The 18,774-nt window shown below is 36.2% G+C and overlaps 1 protein-coding gene across 18 annotated transcripts in view; it reads right to left on the bottom strand.

Annotated features, from left to right (window-relative positions):
- C7H2orf88 (chromosome 7 C2orf88 homolog) overlaps positions 1-18,774 on the bottom strand; it is a 312,337-nt gene that overhangs the window by 88,851 nt on the left and 204,712 nt on the right. For 11 of the 18 annotated variants that reach the window (XM_059928347.1, XM_059928349.1, XM_059928346.1 and 8 more), the window contains one exon: positions 2,593-2,771. The exons of 5 other annotated variants lie outside the window; for them this stretch is intronic. In XM_059928347.1, coding sequence (XP_059784330.1) covers positions 2,593-2,727 — 135 coding nt within the window. In that variant the 5' untranslated portion in view covers positions 2,728-2,771. Of the gene's footprint in view, positions 1-2,592; positions 2,772-15,089; positions 15,125-18,774 lie in introns of those variants that run through there. 2 more of the 18 variants (XM_059928358.1, XM_059928364.1) reach the window with 2 other exon arrangements.

Genomic DNA, 18,774 nt, shown 5'->3' with positions numbered 1-18,774 from the left:
GTGGCCAAAAAAAAACCAGTTAATATAATCTAACAGAATTAGAGTGCTAGGGAACAAGGATGATCTGACAATGAAAATCAAGAAAAAATGATTGAACTATTAATAATTTTAAGTATATGATTAAAAAGATTGATGAGAAATGAGGAAAATTGAGATAAGATTCAAGCAGACTTTTAAAATGAGATTAAGATATGCAGTAATTAAAAGATTCAAATTGTCATACACAGATATTTCCTGGATATTCTATATTTTGTGTAAGAAAAGTGATCATAGCAAGAATAAAGCCTCAGCATGATTGAGTCAATAAATTTTTCCATATTAATGCAAAATAATATGAAATAGCAATACAACTAGTAATAAGCATTTCTAAGAAATAAAAGCTACATCAAACTGTAAAAAACTGGGGAATTCCCTGGTGGTCCAGTGGTTAGGGCTCTGCACTTCCACTGCGGTGGGCCTGGGTTCCATCCCTGCTTGGGCAACTAAGATCCCGCAAACCAAATCAAACCAAACCAAACAAAACAAGAACCCACAACTGTCAAAAGCTGAACATTATAATGAGAATGATATTTAGAATCATGTTACATGCAAAATTTAATTAATTTGGATTACAGAATAGTGTGATTTGTATTGCTTCAATCACAAAAATAAAAGCAACTAAAAGTCTGCTCTAAAATAGAACTGATTAGACAAGAAAATAAGGGAAATTAGTCCAACTAGTGTGAGAAGATAAGATACACTGGTCCCATCAAGGTCTTACTGCACCTTTTTTTTTTTTTTTTTGATTTTTTAAATTTAAAAAAAAATTTAAATTTTTCTTTAGATTTTTTTCTTTTTTTTACATTTATTTTTTATATTGGAGTATATTTGATTTATAATGTTGTGTTACTGCATCTTTAAAGAGAAACCAAGAGATGTGATCAGAGTGTCAGACAAGGGAGAAAATGCTACATTAGATGAACAGCTTCAGGAATCTGATTAAGTCATCCTTTCTTCGTTTCTAGCCCACTTACAACATGATTTGAAGGTCGGTCTACACAAGGAGGGCACCAGCACACTTGTCTGTGAGTTCATTCCCACTCTGAATTCAAATGCAGCATTCATCAATGGCCCAGCCACTTTTTTTCAATAACAAACTCACCACTAGGTTGCAGTCTTACCTCAACAGCTCCTTTAAGAACAAACTACTATGTATAAAATAAATAAGTTACAAGGATATATTGTAAAACACAGGTAATATAGTCAATATTTTATAATAAATATTAATGGAATATAACCTTTAAAAGTCGTGAATCACTATGTTGTACACCTGAAACATATAATACTGTACGTCAATTACACCTAAAAAAAAAAATTTCCATTCACAAGCAGTTAACCATTTAGTGGTTAAACACATAATACTTCTCTCTTGTGACAAGAGCTGATGCAAGCCACATTCAGTTTATCAATCAGTTCACTGGCTAACCTAGATTCCATGCAGATACACTGTTTTTCAAGAGCATCAAAACTCACAAATTGCCTGTCAAAATGTTCTCACTCATCAGCTGGCAGCCTCCTTAAGAGCTTTCTTCCATTACAAGCGCATAATTATGCAGCCAAAAAAATCATTCCTTGGGTATTTTAAGCCTCTAGTTTCAACATAGGACAAATGGTTAAATAACAATATATAATTATCTTTCTCTTTGTTTCCATTGCTTGTATTGGGTCCTGAGACCTCCATGTAAGAGTCAGCGTTGCTGTGCTGACTCCTTTGAAAAGTCCACCTGTCTGTAACCATTGTCAACACTTCCACTAGTAGTTTCTCAAACAAACTTCAGGAAATAATCATTCTTTAAACTATAAATGCAAGGAGAAATAAATATTACAGAAAATTTATCATATATCCTCTTTAAATGACTATTATAGGCCATAGTCCAGGTGAAAGAGCGATGAGTCCAGGAGCAGGCAGTGAGATATGTGTGAATGAGTAAAGCATTGAGTACTTTATTATTGTTTAAATCCTCAATTACTACAAATAAACCCACTTGATCAGTATGAATCTGGAATTTAAATGCTAAATGATACAAATAGATATATGTCAAAGTGTGTTAAGAACCAGTTAAGGTTATTGGTTTGTTTGGGGAATAGATTAAGATATTGATAAACTTTAGGTAATGCCCTTGGTTCAGTAAGTTAGGGGTAACTACCAGAAGAATAAAAGTAGAATAAGTAACTTTCAAAACAGCAGAAGCACATTTGATTATCCAATAAATGGTAGGACAGGAGAAAAAGAAACAAAACTCAGGAAGAAAGCATGGTGTCTTTTACTAGCTTCCCTCAAAGAAGAGAGCCTGAATCAAGGTCTTGTATGCAGGCAGTTTACTTTGGAAAAGAATCCCAAGGAATAGGAATAAGGGACTGACAAGAGTGAAACTGAGAAGGAGGGCAAGTCTATTTAAGAGTGCATTACCAAGTTGATCAGCATGGGGCTCAATCCACTAGGGTCTTCTGAGGAGCCATGTAGAATGCATTTCAGAATTATATACCCAAGGGGTAGAAGAGAGGCATATTTATTCTCCAGCTCATATGCTTCATTGATCAAGGGTTACTCACAGTTTTTAACTCATCTGAAATTCTTGGTTTGCCCATGTCACAGTGGTGAGAGGTTCTTGCAGGTGTCCCAGACAGTGGTGGTAGAGAAGGCCAAGAGTAGAAAGCAGGAGATCCATAGTACAGCTGAGACAGCATGCTGTCAGGTTATACCTGTATGCAGGTGGTGGCTTCAACAATGACTGAAGTAAAAAGATGGCAGCAATAGTTGTAATGATAATCATTGCAAACGGGTTCAACTCATTAGGTTAAAGAAATGCAGTACTATGTTATTTAAACTTCAAAGGATACATACCAAAATATTATTGTACTCTGCCTCCAAAGACGTGACACTATCTATATTTTCTGACTCTAATGCAACAAAATTAGAATGGAAAAATATTCACAATATTCACAAGGTTGTCCTCCTCCTCCTTTTTTGGTTATAGCAAAGTATATTAATGGATGAGTCCTTCTGTTGAAAAAAACTAAATATACTCGATAAATAATTTTTGAAAATCTTCTTAAAATTAATGAAGAGCTGACAAGATTGTAAGAAATTACCAGGCAAAGCCTGAAGGGGACAGAGGAACATAAGGAGGTAAGCCAATACAGAGTCCTCTTTTGGCCTGAAGGTGTTTGCCAATCCCAGTAAATTTGAACTTTCATGTTGACAACTTCATTTGAATGAGAAGATCAGAAAAAAAAGAAGCTCAGTGTCAGACAAGGTGAGGAATCTAATAATAGACACTTCCCACAATGAGCTGGGATTTCAAAGACTTACACTCTGAGACTAAGGGTTAACTAGAAACAAACCAGCACATATGTGGTATTACAGTATACATTTCCATCATTGAGGTAGACCAAGGGACCTTAAGTCTCGAACTTGATTCAAGGTGGCGCTGTTATGGTGATATAATTAATGTTCCTAGGTATCTGGCAGAAGCCAATTCAAAACCTCTCTGGAAAAAATAACTTTATTCTAGATCTAAGAATTTTCTGTAATATCTTTTTAAGTACAATGGCTACAAGGCAGCCAAAGATAACCAAGTTAATAAACAAAATACTACAAACAAGAACTGGGAAAAACAACAGACAAAAGAAACAGATCTGTAAACATTCAGATACCAGAATTATCAGCCAAAGACAATAAAACAACTATGCTTAAATAAATAAAAGACAAATTTGGGGGGAAAAGTCTGCAGGGAAGAAAAACCTATAAAACCAGATAGATCATATTCAAAAGGAAGAAAACAAAACCTCTAGCACTGAAAAATACAATGTCCCAAATTAAGAACTCAGTGGATAGGTTAAATAGTAGATTACAGACAGCTGAAGAGAGAATTGGTATAAGATAAGAATAAAATACACAGAATGCAGCCCTGGGAGATAGAAAGATAGGATATATAAAAGAAAGGGTAACATATTTAAAGGATAGAATAGGTCTAACATAATCAATTGGAGTCTCAGACGGAAAGAAGAGAGAGACCAATATTTTAAAATATAACTGAGAATATTACAGAAATTATGAAAGACACCATTCTATATATTCAAGAAACCCAAATAACCAACAGGCAAACTTATAGCTGACTTGTACAGCAACAATGGAAGCTAAAAGTAAGTAGAATGGTATCTCTGTTACACTGAAAAATAATAGTCAAACTAGATTCAGCAACAATATTTTTCAAGAATAAAGGCAAAGTAAAGTCATTTTGTGACAAAAATGAAAGCATTTATCACCAATATACTCATAGTAAAGAAAATTCTAAAGCATCTATACAAGGATGAAGAATGAAGAAAATGATAAATATGTAGGTAAACCTATATAAACAATGAGTGATATAAAACAATAGTAATAATGTCCTGCAAGGTTTAAAAATTATGTATTTTTCCTGTAATGGTGAACCTGGTAATTCCAATCAATGCACCCTCTGAGAACAACTAGAAAAGCCAGTATCAGAGAGCCTGTGAAGAATTACAGGGTCAAGGTCCAGGAAAAGAAAGAAACTCAAATAGGAAGTCTGCTATTTGGAACATCTATTAATTTCTGAAGAATCAGCTAATAGGCTAAAAGCTGAAATGAACTTTTCATAGATGCATAGGGTTAGCAGCATAAAGACAAGTTCAACCAATTAAGTGGTAATATGGGGCTAGTAACACCCCCAGCTTCAGGTGGCATCCCCAAATGCTACACTCTAGGAGTAAGTGAACTAAAACAGAAGAGCCAGTTTCAAATCACCTTAATAACTGATTGAATTAAAATAATCTGAGATCACTAGTACCTCTGGACACTTGCCTGCAAGGGTAAATCCTCTTTGAAAGAAAAATAGCATCATTCTGGCCCTCAAAATTTTCTACAATTTTTCATAGTCAATTCCAGCACTCAATCTCAAAAACCAGGCATACTAGAAAACATGCTAAAATAGTAAGAGAAATAATAGAAAAATAGAAAGAGATGCACAAGGATACAGATATTATCAGCTGTGGATACTTAAAATAACATTTAATATTTTCAAGGAACTACAAAAAAGATTTAGAATTTGACAGGGAACTAAAAACTACACAAAAGAGCTGAACAGAAATTCTAGAACTGAGAAGTACAATAACAAAGTAATGGATTGTTTTCAAGGCAGATTAGGCACAGCTTAAGAAAGCATTAACGAACTAGAATAAAGACCACAAGAAAATATCCAAACTGAAGGATGGAGAGAAAAAAGAATGAAAAGTAGAGAAAACAGTGTGAAAGACAGAAATTACAGTGGAATAGTTTGATATACATGTAATTGGAGTTTCAAAAAGAGAGGAGGGAGAAAATGGGACAGAAACAACATTTGAAGAGATGATGGCTGATAATTTTTCAAAAACAAGAACAAGCCACAGATTCAAAAGAATGATGAACTGAAAGCAGAATAAACATAAAGGAAACACGATAAGGCATATAATTGTAAAACTGCTAAAACAAGGGGAAAGAGAAAAAAAAATCTTAAAAGCAGACTACCCACACACACACAGCAATACAATTCACAGCTGTCTTCACAACAGGAAAGAAAAAAAAAAAAAAATCCAGAAGAGGGACTTCCCTGGCAGTCCAGTGGTTAAGACTCCGAGCTTCCACTGCAGAGGGTGTGGTTCGATCCCTGGTGAGGGAACTAAGATCCCACATGCCAAACGCCAAAAAAAAAAAAAGCCAGATTATTTCCCCCCCTCTCTGGCTGGTCACAGAAGATGAAGTCAGAGATACGAAGCATAAGGAAGATTTGATTTGCTGTTTCTGAATTGAAGATGAAGAAGACTGCATGGCAAGGAATGTGGGCAGCCTCTAGGAGCTAAGAGTGGTTCTGGTTGATAGCAAGCAAGGAAATAGGACTTCAAGCCTACCATAGTAAGAAGAGAGGGCAGACAGCAGAAGCAAGAAGAACTACAATCCTGCAGCCTATGGGACAAAAACCATGTTCACAGAAAGACAGACAAGATGAAAAGGCAGAGGGCTATGTATCAGATGAAGGAACAAGATAAAACCCCAGAAAAACAACAAAATGAAGTGGAGATAGGCAACCTTCCAGAAAAAGAATTCAGAATAATGATAGTGAAGATGATCCAGGACCTCGGAAAAAGAATGGAGGCAAAGATCGAGAAGATGTAAGAAATGTTTAAAAAAGACCTAGAAGAATTAAAGAACAACAAACAGAGATGAACAATACAATAACTGAAATGAAAAATATACTAGAAGGAATCAATAGCAGAATAACTGAGGCATAAGAATGAATAAGTGACCTGGAAACAGAATGGTGGAATTCACTGCTGCGGAACAGAATAAAGAAAAAAGAATGAAAAGAAATGAAGACAGCCTAAGAGACCTCTGGGACAACACTAAACGCAACAACATTCGCATTATAGGGGTCCCAGAAGGAGATGAGAGAGAGACAGGACCTGAGAAAATATTTGAAGAGATTATAGTCGAAAACTTCCCTAACATGGGAAAGGAAATAGCCACCCAAGTCCAGGAAGTGCAGAGAGTCCCATACAGGATAAACCCAAGGAGAAACACGCCGAGACATATAGTAATCAACTTGGCAAAAATTAAAGACAAAGAAAAATTATTGAAAGCGGCAAGGGAAAAACAACAAATAACATACAAGGGAACTCCCGTAAGGTTAACAGCTGATTTCTCAGCAGAAACTCTACAAGCCAGAAGGGAGTGGCATGACATATTTAAAGTGATGAAAGGGAAGAACCTACAACCAAGATTACTCTACCCGGTAAGGATCTCATTCAGATTCAATAGAGAAATCAAAAGCTTTACAGACAAACAAAAGCTAAGAGACATCAGCACCACCAAACCAGCTCTACAACAAATGCTAAAGGAACTTCTCTAAGTGGGAAACACAAGAGAAGAAAAGGACCTACAAAAACAAACCCAAAACAATTAAGAAAAGGGTCATAGGAACATACATATCGATAATTACCTGAATGGATTAAATGCTCCAACCAAAGACACAGACTGGCTGAATGGATACAAAAACAAGACCCATATATATGCTGTCTACAAGAGACCCACTTCAGACCTAGGGACACATACACACAGAAAGTGAGGGGATGGAAAAAGATATTCCATGCAAATGGAAATCAAAAGAAAGCTGGAGTAGCAATACTCATATCAGATAAAATAGACTTTAAAATAAAGAATGTTACAAGAGACAAGGAAGGACACTACATAATGATCAAGGGATCAATCCAAGAAGAAGATATAACAATTATAAATATATATGCACCCAACATAGGAGCACCTCAATACATAAGGCAACTGCTAACAGCTATAAAAGAGGAAATCGACAGTAACACAATAATAGTGGGTGACTTCAACACCTCACTTACACCAATGGACAGATCATTCAAAATGAAAATAAATAAGGAAACACAAGCTTTAAATGACACAATAGACCAGATAGATTTAATTGATATTTATAGGACATTCCATCCAAAAACAGCAGATTACACTTTCTTCTCAAGTGCGCACAGAACATTCTCCAGGATACATCACATCTTGGGTCACAAATCAAGCCTCAGTAAATTTAAGAAAACTGAAATCATATCAAGCATCTTTTCTGACCACAATGCTATGAGATTAGAAATCAATTACAGGGGGCAAAAATGTAAAAAACACAAACACATGGAGGCTAAACAATACATTACTAAATAACCAAGAGGTCACTGAAGAAATCAATGAGTAAATCAAAAAATACCTAGAGACAAATGACAATGAAAACATGACGATCCAAAACATATGGGATGCAGCAAAAGCAGCTCTATGAGGGAAGTTTATAGCTATACAAGCCTACCTCAAGAAACAAGAAAAATCTCAAATAAACAATCTAACCTTACACCTAAAGGAACTAGAGAAAGAAGAACAAATAAAACCCAAAGTTAGCAGAAGGAAAGAAATCATAAAGATCAGAGCAGAAATAAATGAAAATAGAAACAAAGAAAACAATAGCAAAGATCAATAAAACTAAAAGCTGGTTCTTTGAGAAGATAAACAAAATTGATAAACCATTAGCCAAACTCATCAAGAAAAAGAAGGAGAGGACTCAAATCAATAAAATTAGAAATGAAAAGGAGAAGTTACAACAGACACCGCAGAAATATGAAGCATCCTAAGAGACTACTACAAGCAACTCTATGCCAATAAAATGGACAACCTGGAAGAAATGGACACATTCTTAGAAAGGTATAACCTTCCAAGACTGAACCAGGAAGAAATAGAAAATACATACAGACCAATCACGAGTAATGAAATTGAAACAGTGATTAAAAATCTTCCAACAAACAAAAGTCCAGGACCAGATGGCTTCACAGGCGAATTCTATCAAACATTTAGAGAAGAGATAACACCCATCCTTCTCAAACTCTTCCAAAAAATTGCAGAGGATGGAACACTCCCAAACACATTCTATGAGGCCATCATCACCCTGATACCAAAATCAGACAAAGATACTACAAAAAAAGAAAATTACTGAGCAATATCACTGATGAATATAGGTGCAAAAATCCTCAACAAAATACTAGCAAACAGAATCCAACAATACATTGAAAGGATCATACACCATGATCAAGTGGGATTTATCCCAGGGATGCAAGGATTCTTCAATATACACAAGTCAATCAATGTGATACACCATATTAACAAATTGAAGAATAAAAACCATATGATCATCTCAATAGATGCAGAAAAACCTTTTGACAAAATTCAACACCCATTTATGATAAAAACTCTACAGAAAGTGGGCATAGAGGGAACCTACCTCAACATAATAAAGGCCATATACGACAAACCCACAGCAAACATCATTCTCAATGGTGAAAAACTGAAAGCATTTCCTCTAAGATCAGGAACAAGACAAGGATGTTCACTCTCGCCATTATCATTCAACATAGTTTTGGAAGTCCTAGCCACGGAAATCAGAGACGAAAAAGAAATAAAAGGAATACACATTGGAAAAGAAGAAGTAAAACTGTCACTGTTTGAAGATGACATGATACTATACATAGAGAATGCTAAACATGCCACCAGAAAACTACTAGAGCTAATCAATGAATTTGGTAAAGTTGCAGGATACAAAATTAATGCACAGAAATCTCTTGCATTCCTATGCAGTAATGATGAAAAATCTGAAAGAGAAATTAAGGAAACACCCCCATTTACCACTGCAACAAAAAGAATAAAATACCTAGGAATAAACCTACCTAGGGAGACAAAAGACCTGTATGCAGAAAACTCTAAGACACTGATGAAAGAAATTAAAGATGATACAAACAGATGGAGAGAAATACCGTGTTCTTGGATTGGAAGAATCAATATTGTGAGAATGACTATACTACCCAAAGCAATCTACAGATTCAATGCAATCCCTATCAAATTACCAATGGCATTTTTTACGGAACTAGAACAAAAAATCTTAAAATTTTTATGGAGACACAAAAGACCCCGAATAGCCAAAGCAGTCTTGAGGGAGAAAAACGGAGCTGGAGGAATCAGACTTCCTGACTTCAGACTATACTACAAAGCTACAGTAATCAAGACAATATGGTACTGGCACAAAAACAGAAACATAGATCAATGGAACAGGATAGAAAGCCCAGAGATAAACCCACGCATCTGTGGTCAACTAATCTATGACAAAGGAGGCAAGGATATACAATGGAGAAAGGACAGTCTCTTCAGTAAGTGGTGCTGGGAAAAATGGACAGCTGCATGTAAAAGAATCAAATTAGAACACTCCCTAACACCATACACAAAAATAACCTCAAAATGGATTAGAGACCTAAATGTAAGACCGGACACTATAAAACTCTTAGAGGAAAACATAGGAAGAACACTCTGACATAAATCACAGCAAGATCTTTTTTGATTCACCTCCTAGAGTAATGGAAATAAAAACAAAAATAAATAAATGGGATCTAATGAAACCTAAAAGCTTTTGCACAGCAAAGGAAACCATAAACAAGACAAAGAGACAACCCTCAGAATGGGAGAAAATATTTGCAAATAAATCAACAGACAAAGGATTAATCCCCAAAGTATATAAACAGCTCATGCAGCTCAATATTAAAAAAACAAACAACCCAATTCAAAAATGAGCATAAGACCTAAATAGACATTTCTCCAAAGAAGACATACAGATGGCCAAGAAGCACACGAAAAGCTGCTCAACATCACTATTAGAGAAATGCAAATCAAAACTACAATGAGGTATCACCTCACACCAGTTAGAATGGGCATCATCAGGAAATCTACAAACAACAAATGCTGGAGAGGGTGTGGAGAAAAGGGAGCCCTCTTGCACTGTTGGTGGGAATGTAAATTGATAACTGCCACTATGGAGAACAGTATGGAGGTTCCTTAAAAAACTAAAAATAGAATTGCCATATGACCCAGCAATCCCACTACTGGGCATGTACCCAGAGAAAACCATAATTCAAAAAGATACATGCACCCCAATGTGCATTGCAGCACTATTTACAATAGCCAGGTCATGGAAGCAACCTAAATGCCCATCGACAGACGAATGGATAAAGAAGATGTGGTACATATATACAATGGGATATTACTCAGCCATAAAAAGGAACAAAAATGGGTCATTTGTAGAGACGTGGATGAATCTATAGACTGTCATACAGAGTGAAGTAAGTCAGAAAGTGAAAAACAAATATCGTATATTAACGCATATATGTGGAACCTAGAAAAATGGTACAGATGAACCAGTTTGCAGGGCAGAAATTGAGACACAGATGTAGAGAACAAACGTATGGACACCAAAGGCGGAGAGCCGCGGGGGTGTGGTGGTGGGATGAATTGGAGTTTGGGATTGACATGTATACACTAATATGTATAAAATGGATAACTAATAAGAACCTGCTCTATAAAAAAATAAATAAAATTAAATTTAAAAAAAAGCCAGAAGACAATGAAATGATAGCTTTGAAGGGCTGGGAAAAAAATCCCATAACCAATTGAAATGCCCTCAAAAATAAACATTAAATAAGGACATTTTCAGACAAATAAAGCTGAGAGAACCAGTCACCAAAAGACCCATTCTAAATGCAGAAGAAAAATGATACCATATGGAGGCTTAGGGATGTAGGAGAGAATGAAGAGTGAACAATAAAAGATATGGGTAAATTAAATAAATTATAAATAAAGTTGACTGCATACACACTTCTTTTGAATAGAAAAGTGTGTGTATACATACATTATCTCCGTACATATATCTGTATATGTATACATGCGTGCATGCTTATCTATATATGCATGTACACGCATACATATATACACACATATATGCATGTATACTATGTTGAGTGTCTTTTAGTGAGACTCTTGCCCATTCTATTGAGTTGTCCCTCTCTCAGTAACTGATATAAACAAATTAAAGGGAACATCATGAGAAAAATTTCAAAATATTAGAACTGAAAGGCTTATTAAGAGAAAAAGGGAGGAAGATGTAAATAGCAATATACATAACAAAAAAGTTAAAGTAGACAAAAGAATAACAGATTTTTTAAATTATGAAGGAATACCATAAATGAATTAGTGAATTTGAAAAGTTGATGAAATGAAAACAAATATTGGAAAAAGGTAAAATTTCAAAATTACCCAAGTAAAAGAAAACTTGAATAGACCAATAGGCTCTAAGAAAATCTAATCAATTATTTTAAAAAAACTTTAAAAATTGGCTAAGTCTAGACTATTTTACAGGTAAGATCCACAGGAAACCCATAATCTCCAATTAGTGGAAAAGCTCTTCAATTAATTTTATAATACTAGTATACTCTTCATACAAAATCTAAGGATAGGAGAAGAAAAGGAAATTTTGGGCAATTTCACATATAAACATTGATGCAATGTTTAAACAAAATATTAAATAATAGAATCCAGTGTGCTATAAATAACAACAACAACAATAGCAACAAAACATCATGATCAAGTAGGCTTCATACCAGGAAGGTAAAGTCTAAAGGAGGGAAGGCATATGTCCAACTCAATAGATGTAGAAAAAAAATTTGATGAAGTCCAAAAGCTATGTATGATAAAAAGCTTTTAACAAAACTAGAAATAGGAAGGAATTCCCTTACTTTGATAAAGTTATCTATCAAAAACCTATAGCAAGAATCACATTAATGGAAAAACTTAAAAAGCATTCCCTTTACATTCAGGAACAAGATGAAGATCTGTCTTATTGATACAGAACACTGTAGGTCCTGACCAATAAAAGACAAAGCCAAAAATAAATAAATAAAAAGAAATAAGAGGTACGGTAGGAAATTAGCATATCAAAATTTGTGGCGTTCCACTTTCCAACAATTAGAAAATAAGATATCACAACAGTAACAAAAACACTAATAAGTGTCTCTACATAAATCAACAACGAATACATAAGGAAAATCTATTCTTTAAAATTCTGTAAAGGTTAAACATAAGGTTACAAGATTTTATTAAAATTTACAAGTAAGGCCTGAATAATTGGAGGGATGTACTATGTTTATGACTGGAATCATGACTCAGGCAGAAGTGAAAAGGAAAAATGTTATTCTAAATATAGGAACGTGAAATCTAAAAACATAATGTTGAGTGAAAAAATAAACAGAAGTGAATTTTGTTCAACTTATGTAAAATTTATAAACAAAAAGACTATACTATGTATTTTAAAGAATATATATGTGCTCATTTCCACACACACACACACACACACACACACACACACACACACACACACATTCCTAGTATGAACTCTATTTCTTGATCATGAGGTGTTTTTATACATACCCATATATTCTTTCTATTTTAAGGACAAACATTAAAGACCAAGGGAGGCTTATTACTGCTGGCAGAGGTGCCTTAAATGGTGACCTAGTCTGGTCCTGAAAGACTTAATCTCTCTAAATACCTAGCTTAGTTTACCTAGGGTTGAAAGAGATGATGCTGGCACACTCACAAAGTTAGAATGATAATAAAAATCCTCCAAATGCATTTACAGTGTAATATCATATCTCTGCTTGTGTTTATTAATGCACTACCACGTGATGGCTAATGGACACTGGGCACGCCGAGGCTCAGTCTCCTATTTGAGATGATGTCCTACTCAGTAATCTGATTACCAGGAACCGGACACAGCCATGAGAAGGAATCTGATTTCGTTTCTGGGGTGGAAAGAAGCAAAGTAACAGACAGATTCCAACTCAGGTTGTGTTTTGTTTTCAAGGTACGCATTTTGACGAGGTATCTGGGTCACCTGCCAGCTCCCGTGCATCCCTCAATTTGTAATCTCCTTGCTGTGTCCACACACAGATCAGACCTTATCCTGTGCTCTGAGGGGTTCTCTGTTCTCCTAGAGATCTAAATCACCTGCCCTTCCCATAGAATCAGAATCAATGCTTTCCAGTTCTTGACCAATTATCTTTAGAAAGATTAGGAGTCATAAAGAAATTGCTCTGATCTTGCATCCTGTCTTTGAGCTTCTAAGTGCTCTGAATGTTAGACTCTGGGACACAGTGGAAGCCCCCTGCTTCAATTGGTGTGCCCCATATTTTTCTTTTTTAATATCTTTATTGGAGTATAATTGCTTTACAATGGTGTGTTAGTTTCTGCTGTATAACAAAATGAATCAGCTATACGTATACATATATCCCCATATGCCCTCCCTCTTGCCTCTCCCTCCCGCCCTCCCTATCCCACCCCTCTAGGTGGTCACAAAGCACCGAGCTGATCTCCCTGTGCTATGCAGCTGCTTCCCACTAGCTATCTATTTTACATTTGGTAGTGTATATATGTCAATGCTACTCTCTCACTTTGTCCCAGCTTACCCTTCCCCCTCCCCGTGTCCTCAAGTCCATTCTCTACGTCTGCGTCTTTATTCCTGTCCTGCCCCTACGTTCATCAGAACCTTTTTTTTTTTTTAGATTCCATACATATGTGTTAGCATATAGTATTTGTTTTTCTCTTTCTGACTTACTTCACTCTGTATGACAGACTCTAGGTCCATCCACCTCACTACAAATAACTCAATTTCATTTCTTTTTATGGCTGAGTAATATTCCATTGTATATATGTGCCACATCTTCTTTATCCATTCATCTGTTGATGGACACTTAGGTTGCTTCCATGTCCTGGCTATTGTAAATAGTGCTGCAATGAACACTGTGGTACATGACTCTTTTTGAATTATGGTTTTCTCAGAGTATATGCCCAGTAGTGGGATTGCTGGGTCGTATGGTAGTTCTATGTTTAGTTTTTTAAGGAACCTCCATATTGTTCTCCATAGTGGCTGTATCAATTTTACATTCCCACCAACAGTGCAAGAGGGCTCCCTTTTCTCCACACCCTCTCCAGCATGTGTTGTTTGTAGATTTTTTGATGATGGCCATTCTGACTGGTGTGAGGTGATACCTCATTGTAGTTTTGATTTGCATTTCTCTAATGATTAGTGATGTTGAGCATCCTTTCACGTGTTTGTTGTCAATCTGTATATCTTCTTTGGAGAAATGTCTATTTAGGTCTTCTGCCCATTTTTGGATTGGGTTTTTTGTTTTTTTGATATTGAGCTACATGAGCTACTTGTATACTTTGGAGATTAATCCTTTTTAATCTTCTCCTCAGGCCAACTTACATGTGTAACAGAGGCTGAGGTTGGTTCTCAGAGATGGTAAACATAGCAGCACAAAGTGCCAGCATCCATTAACAGCGTTAAGACATGGCCAGAAGCATTTCATTCCCCAGCTTTATCTTCCTAAACATCACACATTACAACTTCTAGATCATTTTTGAGACCAGGTGAATTCATGGCAATAAATAGTTATGCTATTTATGTTACACAGTCATCCTATATAAGAGAAGGAAATAAATTGCAATTTTTCTTATTATTCTACTAAAGTATCCACGACTGTATTTGTTTACCTTATTTGATGTCATTGTTATCAATTTTATTTATTGTAACTTTGATTTCAACTTACATCTGAGCAGAGTCTGGGCTGAATCCAGGATTTAAAGGAAGCAAAGGTCCTTTAAAGAAAAAATACTTAATTCACTCCTTGATGTCTAAGGGAAAATAAATAGTGGACAGCAGGATGTGAAGACCACTGTCTTGTATGGATCTGGAAAACAATGCTCTCTATTCTCTGGGAGAATTTGAATACAGTGATGCCATGGGGAGGCTTGGCAGTTTTCTAGGTGATTTATTGTCTTACAATGTGATATTTTGTCTGAATATTGTCGGTTTTCAAGATAAAGGTAATTTTCATCGTATTGAAAAATGGCTTAACATTTCTTGGCCAAATACAGCCTCATTATGTGATATTTATGGGAGCAGGAGGTATGACTGAGTGGCCCAGGCATTCTGATGTTGGGCCACTGTATTGTTGTTATTTTCTATTGATCTCACCATACACTAGGCCAGTGGTTTTCAAAATGTGGTTCCTGGGTCAATAGCATTAGTATCACATGAGAACTTGTGAAAATGCAAATTCTCGGGCCCTACACCAGACCTACTGGATCAGGAACTCTGGAGTTGGGGGTCCAGCAATCTCTTTTTTAAGAGAAACTCCAGGTAATCCTGATGCTTGCTAAAGTTTGAAAGCCGCTGCCCTAGGTCAATTATACCCTCAATATGTAGCATCCGTGGTAGCACCAGGGAGGACTAAATGAACCAAATTTTCTGATGCTGGGCTATTGCATTTTGTTATCAAATTTCCTGGGGCTCAGAGGGCCAGTCCACATCTTGAAGTTACAGTTTCATTAGAAGAAAATGGACAGTCCTACTTCGAGAACTCTAGAAGAGGCAGATCCTGGGATAGGTAATAGGGACTTAGGAGGCCACCCTAGTTTGCAGATGAGTGGGATTATTTTCTCCTCTCTAGCCTGGTGATTATGTGGGCCTTGGGGAGTGGAGAGAAATGTCTGTTCCTCTTAGGACAGAGTGGCCAAGTGGAGAAGAGTGCCCTGCCCAGTGGATGGGATGTGGTGGAGCCACATCCTAGCAGAGGATTGGCTGGAAATGCAACTGTCCCCCCCATGCAGAGGGATCTCATGAGACTACTGTCAGCAGAGGTGGTAGCATGGTGGTCTATTGAGGAAGGAGCCTGTGTGACAGTTTTTGGGATACTGTCCGAAAAAAACCTGAGAAAATAGTATAGAGGCTAAAGGCAGGTTGGGTGCTGCAGGCAATGTAACAATGTAATGTCGGCAAAGCAAATGAAGGTTATACCCACAGGCTGGGGAAATCTGGACACACATTCACACCTGCTGCATGGCCTCGATACCACAAACTCCTTCACCTCTTGTTTGCTGACCTCTGATTCTAACATTGACTGCCAGCTTTTCCTATATCTCACAATACACCTACCTTTTTCCCTTAGCCCTGGCATTATAATATATACAAATCAATGAGATTTGAAAGATAGGAAATACAATTTCACAGTTAATTCAAAGGTATTATAAAAATACATCTTATTAATACAGATTATTCCTCCATATCTCCTACAGTATTATAAATCAGCACCTATGAAGTCATCAGAAACTAAAGAAAGCAGGAATCTCACATAAGAATTTTGAGAGAGCTAGCTAGGCTTTGCCTTTTTCCAGCAAGAATTTGAGAAAGTGAGGCAAATTTCAGAGTCCCAGCCAATCTGTTAGGCCTCTTTGACTTTTGTTTGAGAGTCTGAATTTTATGTTTAAAAATTTTTAGAAGAAACTATTTTCTTCTCCTTTATCTTGAAATGAGGCCTTCGTGGAATTGTACTGAGAATCCTAAGGAGTTGAGAAGAAAAACAAACAAACATGGATGGGCAACATCGTATCTATGACCTGCTCCATCACTTGCTTTCTAGTCTCTCTAAACATCTTAACCCTCCATTCTCTTTCTGATCCCAACAGACCACTCCTACACATGTCTTATGGGTTTTATATCTAGGCTGCCAAGGGAAACATCTTGCCTGAGATCTTCCCTGACTTGTGCCCCCTGAATCCAGTAATTTCAATGACCTCAGCATTCCTTCAGGGGATGTACACATTCTACAGGGAGGGGTTGCCATATAGGCACCAAGAATAATTCCCAGCTAAACCACAGGGAATTGCATGTGGTCTTTCCAAACCTTTCTATAGGAAATTTTTTTATAATAACAAATCTATCTTTCTTATCTTTCTTTATGTAACTGGAATTAATTACATTGGTTAATATATCTTTTTGAGTAGTAAAATTTGGACAACTTCTCTCTCATTTCAACATGGAGCAGAAACTGTATCACCAGAAGAGTTTAGTGGCAAATGTACTAGAGTATCAGTAAAGAGTTAACTTGGGCAAGTTACTTAACTTCTCCAGGTCCTCATTTCTTCATCCATAAAGTGAAGGAATTGGACTCTGATCTTTAACAATATTTAATACTCATTAAGGTCAAGTCCAGACATAAATATTTTTGATGCTGTAAAATTCAATTTGATCTGTTCTTTTGTATCACCTCACATTATTTAGTTTAGTTTCTTTGCACAGAATACTAATAAGTGTTACTGGATGACTTATTAGACCATGTTTCCAAAACTGTGTCCTGGCATTGCTTTCTTGAGACACCCATGCCTGACTTTGTATCACTCTACTCTTTCAGCAATGCGCTTCTGGAACAAGCAGTACTCAGGCTGGTGAAGGATGAGGCTGGACATCATCCTGAAATCAAATAGACTCATCTAAATAGCCTACTCCTACTGGCAAACCAACCCAACTCCGTATTTCTCAAACTGAAATAAAAACCCACTTCACTTCCTTCTCCAGCTTTAAGTCCTGAGACCAAGTACATGTGGATAAATAATAAGACAGAAAACAATAACAGAACAAGTTCAATGAAAACTTGTTTTAAATAATTGCCTGTTTCATGCCAGATGTTCAGTCAGATACTTTAAATATCTTTTTTATTTACTATATTAACAACCTGGCAAAGTAAATATTATTCTTCCCATTTTACAGATGAAGACATGGTCTCAGAGGAATTTGGTGACTTGTCAAACGTCCCACATTAGTAAAGGCTGAATCAATTAGAACCCAAGTCAGTTGGAATGCTCTTCTCACTACATCACGCTGCCTCTCATATTTTAGATATTGACTAATAAGCATGTAACAGCATAGACATATGAGTAAAAAGAACTTTATTCCACATAAGTATGGCCCTTCTCTTCAGTACACCTAGCTGTGGCCCACACAGTTGCCAAAGATTACTTAGCAGTCTCTAATTTCAACTCTTCTCTCTCCAGCTTATGTTTCTTGTTGGCAGAATAGTAGGATCTAGGAATAGAATCTCCTCTGTTGGGTGAATTTAAGCTGTTTCTCAGTGATGGTCATCACTTAACATTACCACAACAAAAAACATACCTCCTGAGTTGCTAGACAATTGTTTACCCTAAATCCTAATGAGATAACATGTTTTGGTGAACTATTAGTACTTTTTTTTGAGACAGAGATAAAGAATATAGTCACCTAAAAGCATTTTGTTGAACCGGTTGCATTTCTTGGATATTTAGGATGATGTTGATTGCTGTAAGGTACTTTATTTAGGATTGTGATTAGGATTTGCTCAAATAAGAATTAATCTGGATCCAAGAGATAAAGACCTTATGGCTGCCAAATTCAGAATCATCCATGAGTGTAGAAAATAGGTGATAAGGAGAGA

This window comes from Balaenoptera ricei, chromosome 7 (assembly GCF_028023285.1).
Source record: "Balaenoptera ricei isolate mBalRic1 chromosome 7, mBalRic1.hap2, whole genome shotgun sequence".
In the NCBI taxonomy this organism is placed as follows: Eukaryota; Metazoa; Chordata; class Mammalia; order Artiodactyla; family Balaenopteridae; genus Balaenoptera; species Balaenoptera ricei.
Note: the sequence above shows the minus strand (reverse complement) of the source record. Positions and strands in the feature narration are given on the sequence as shown.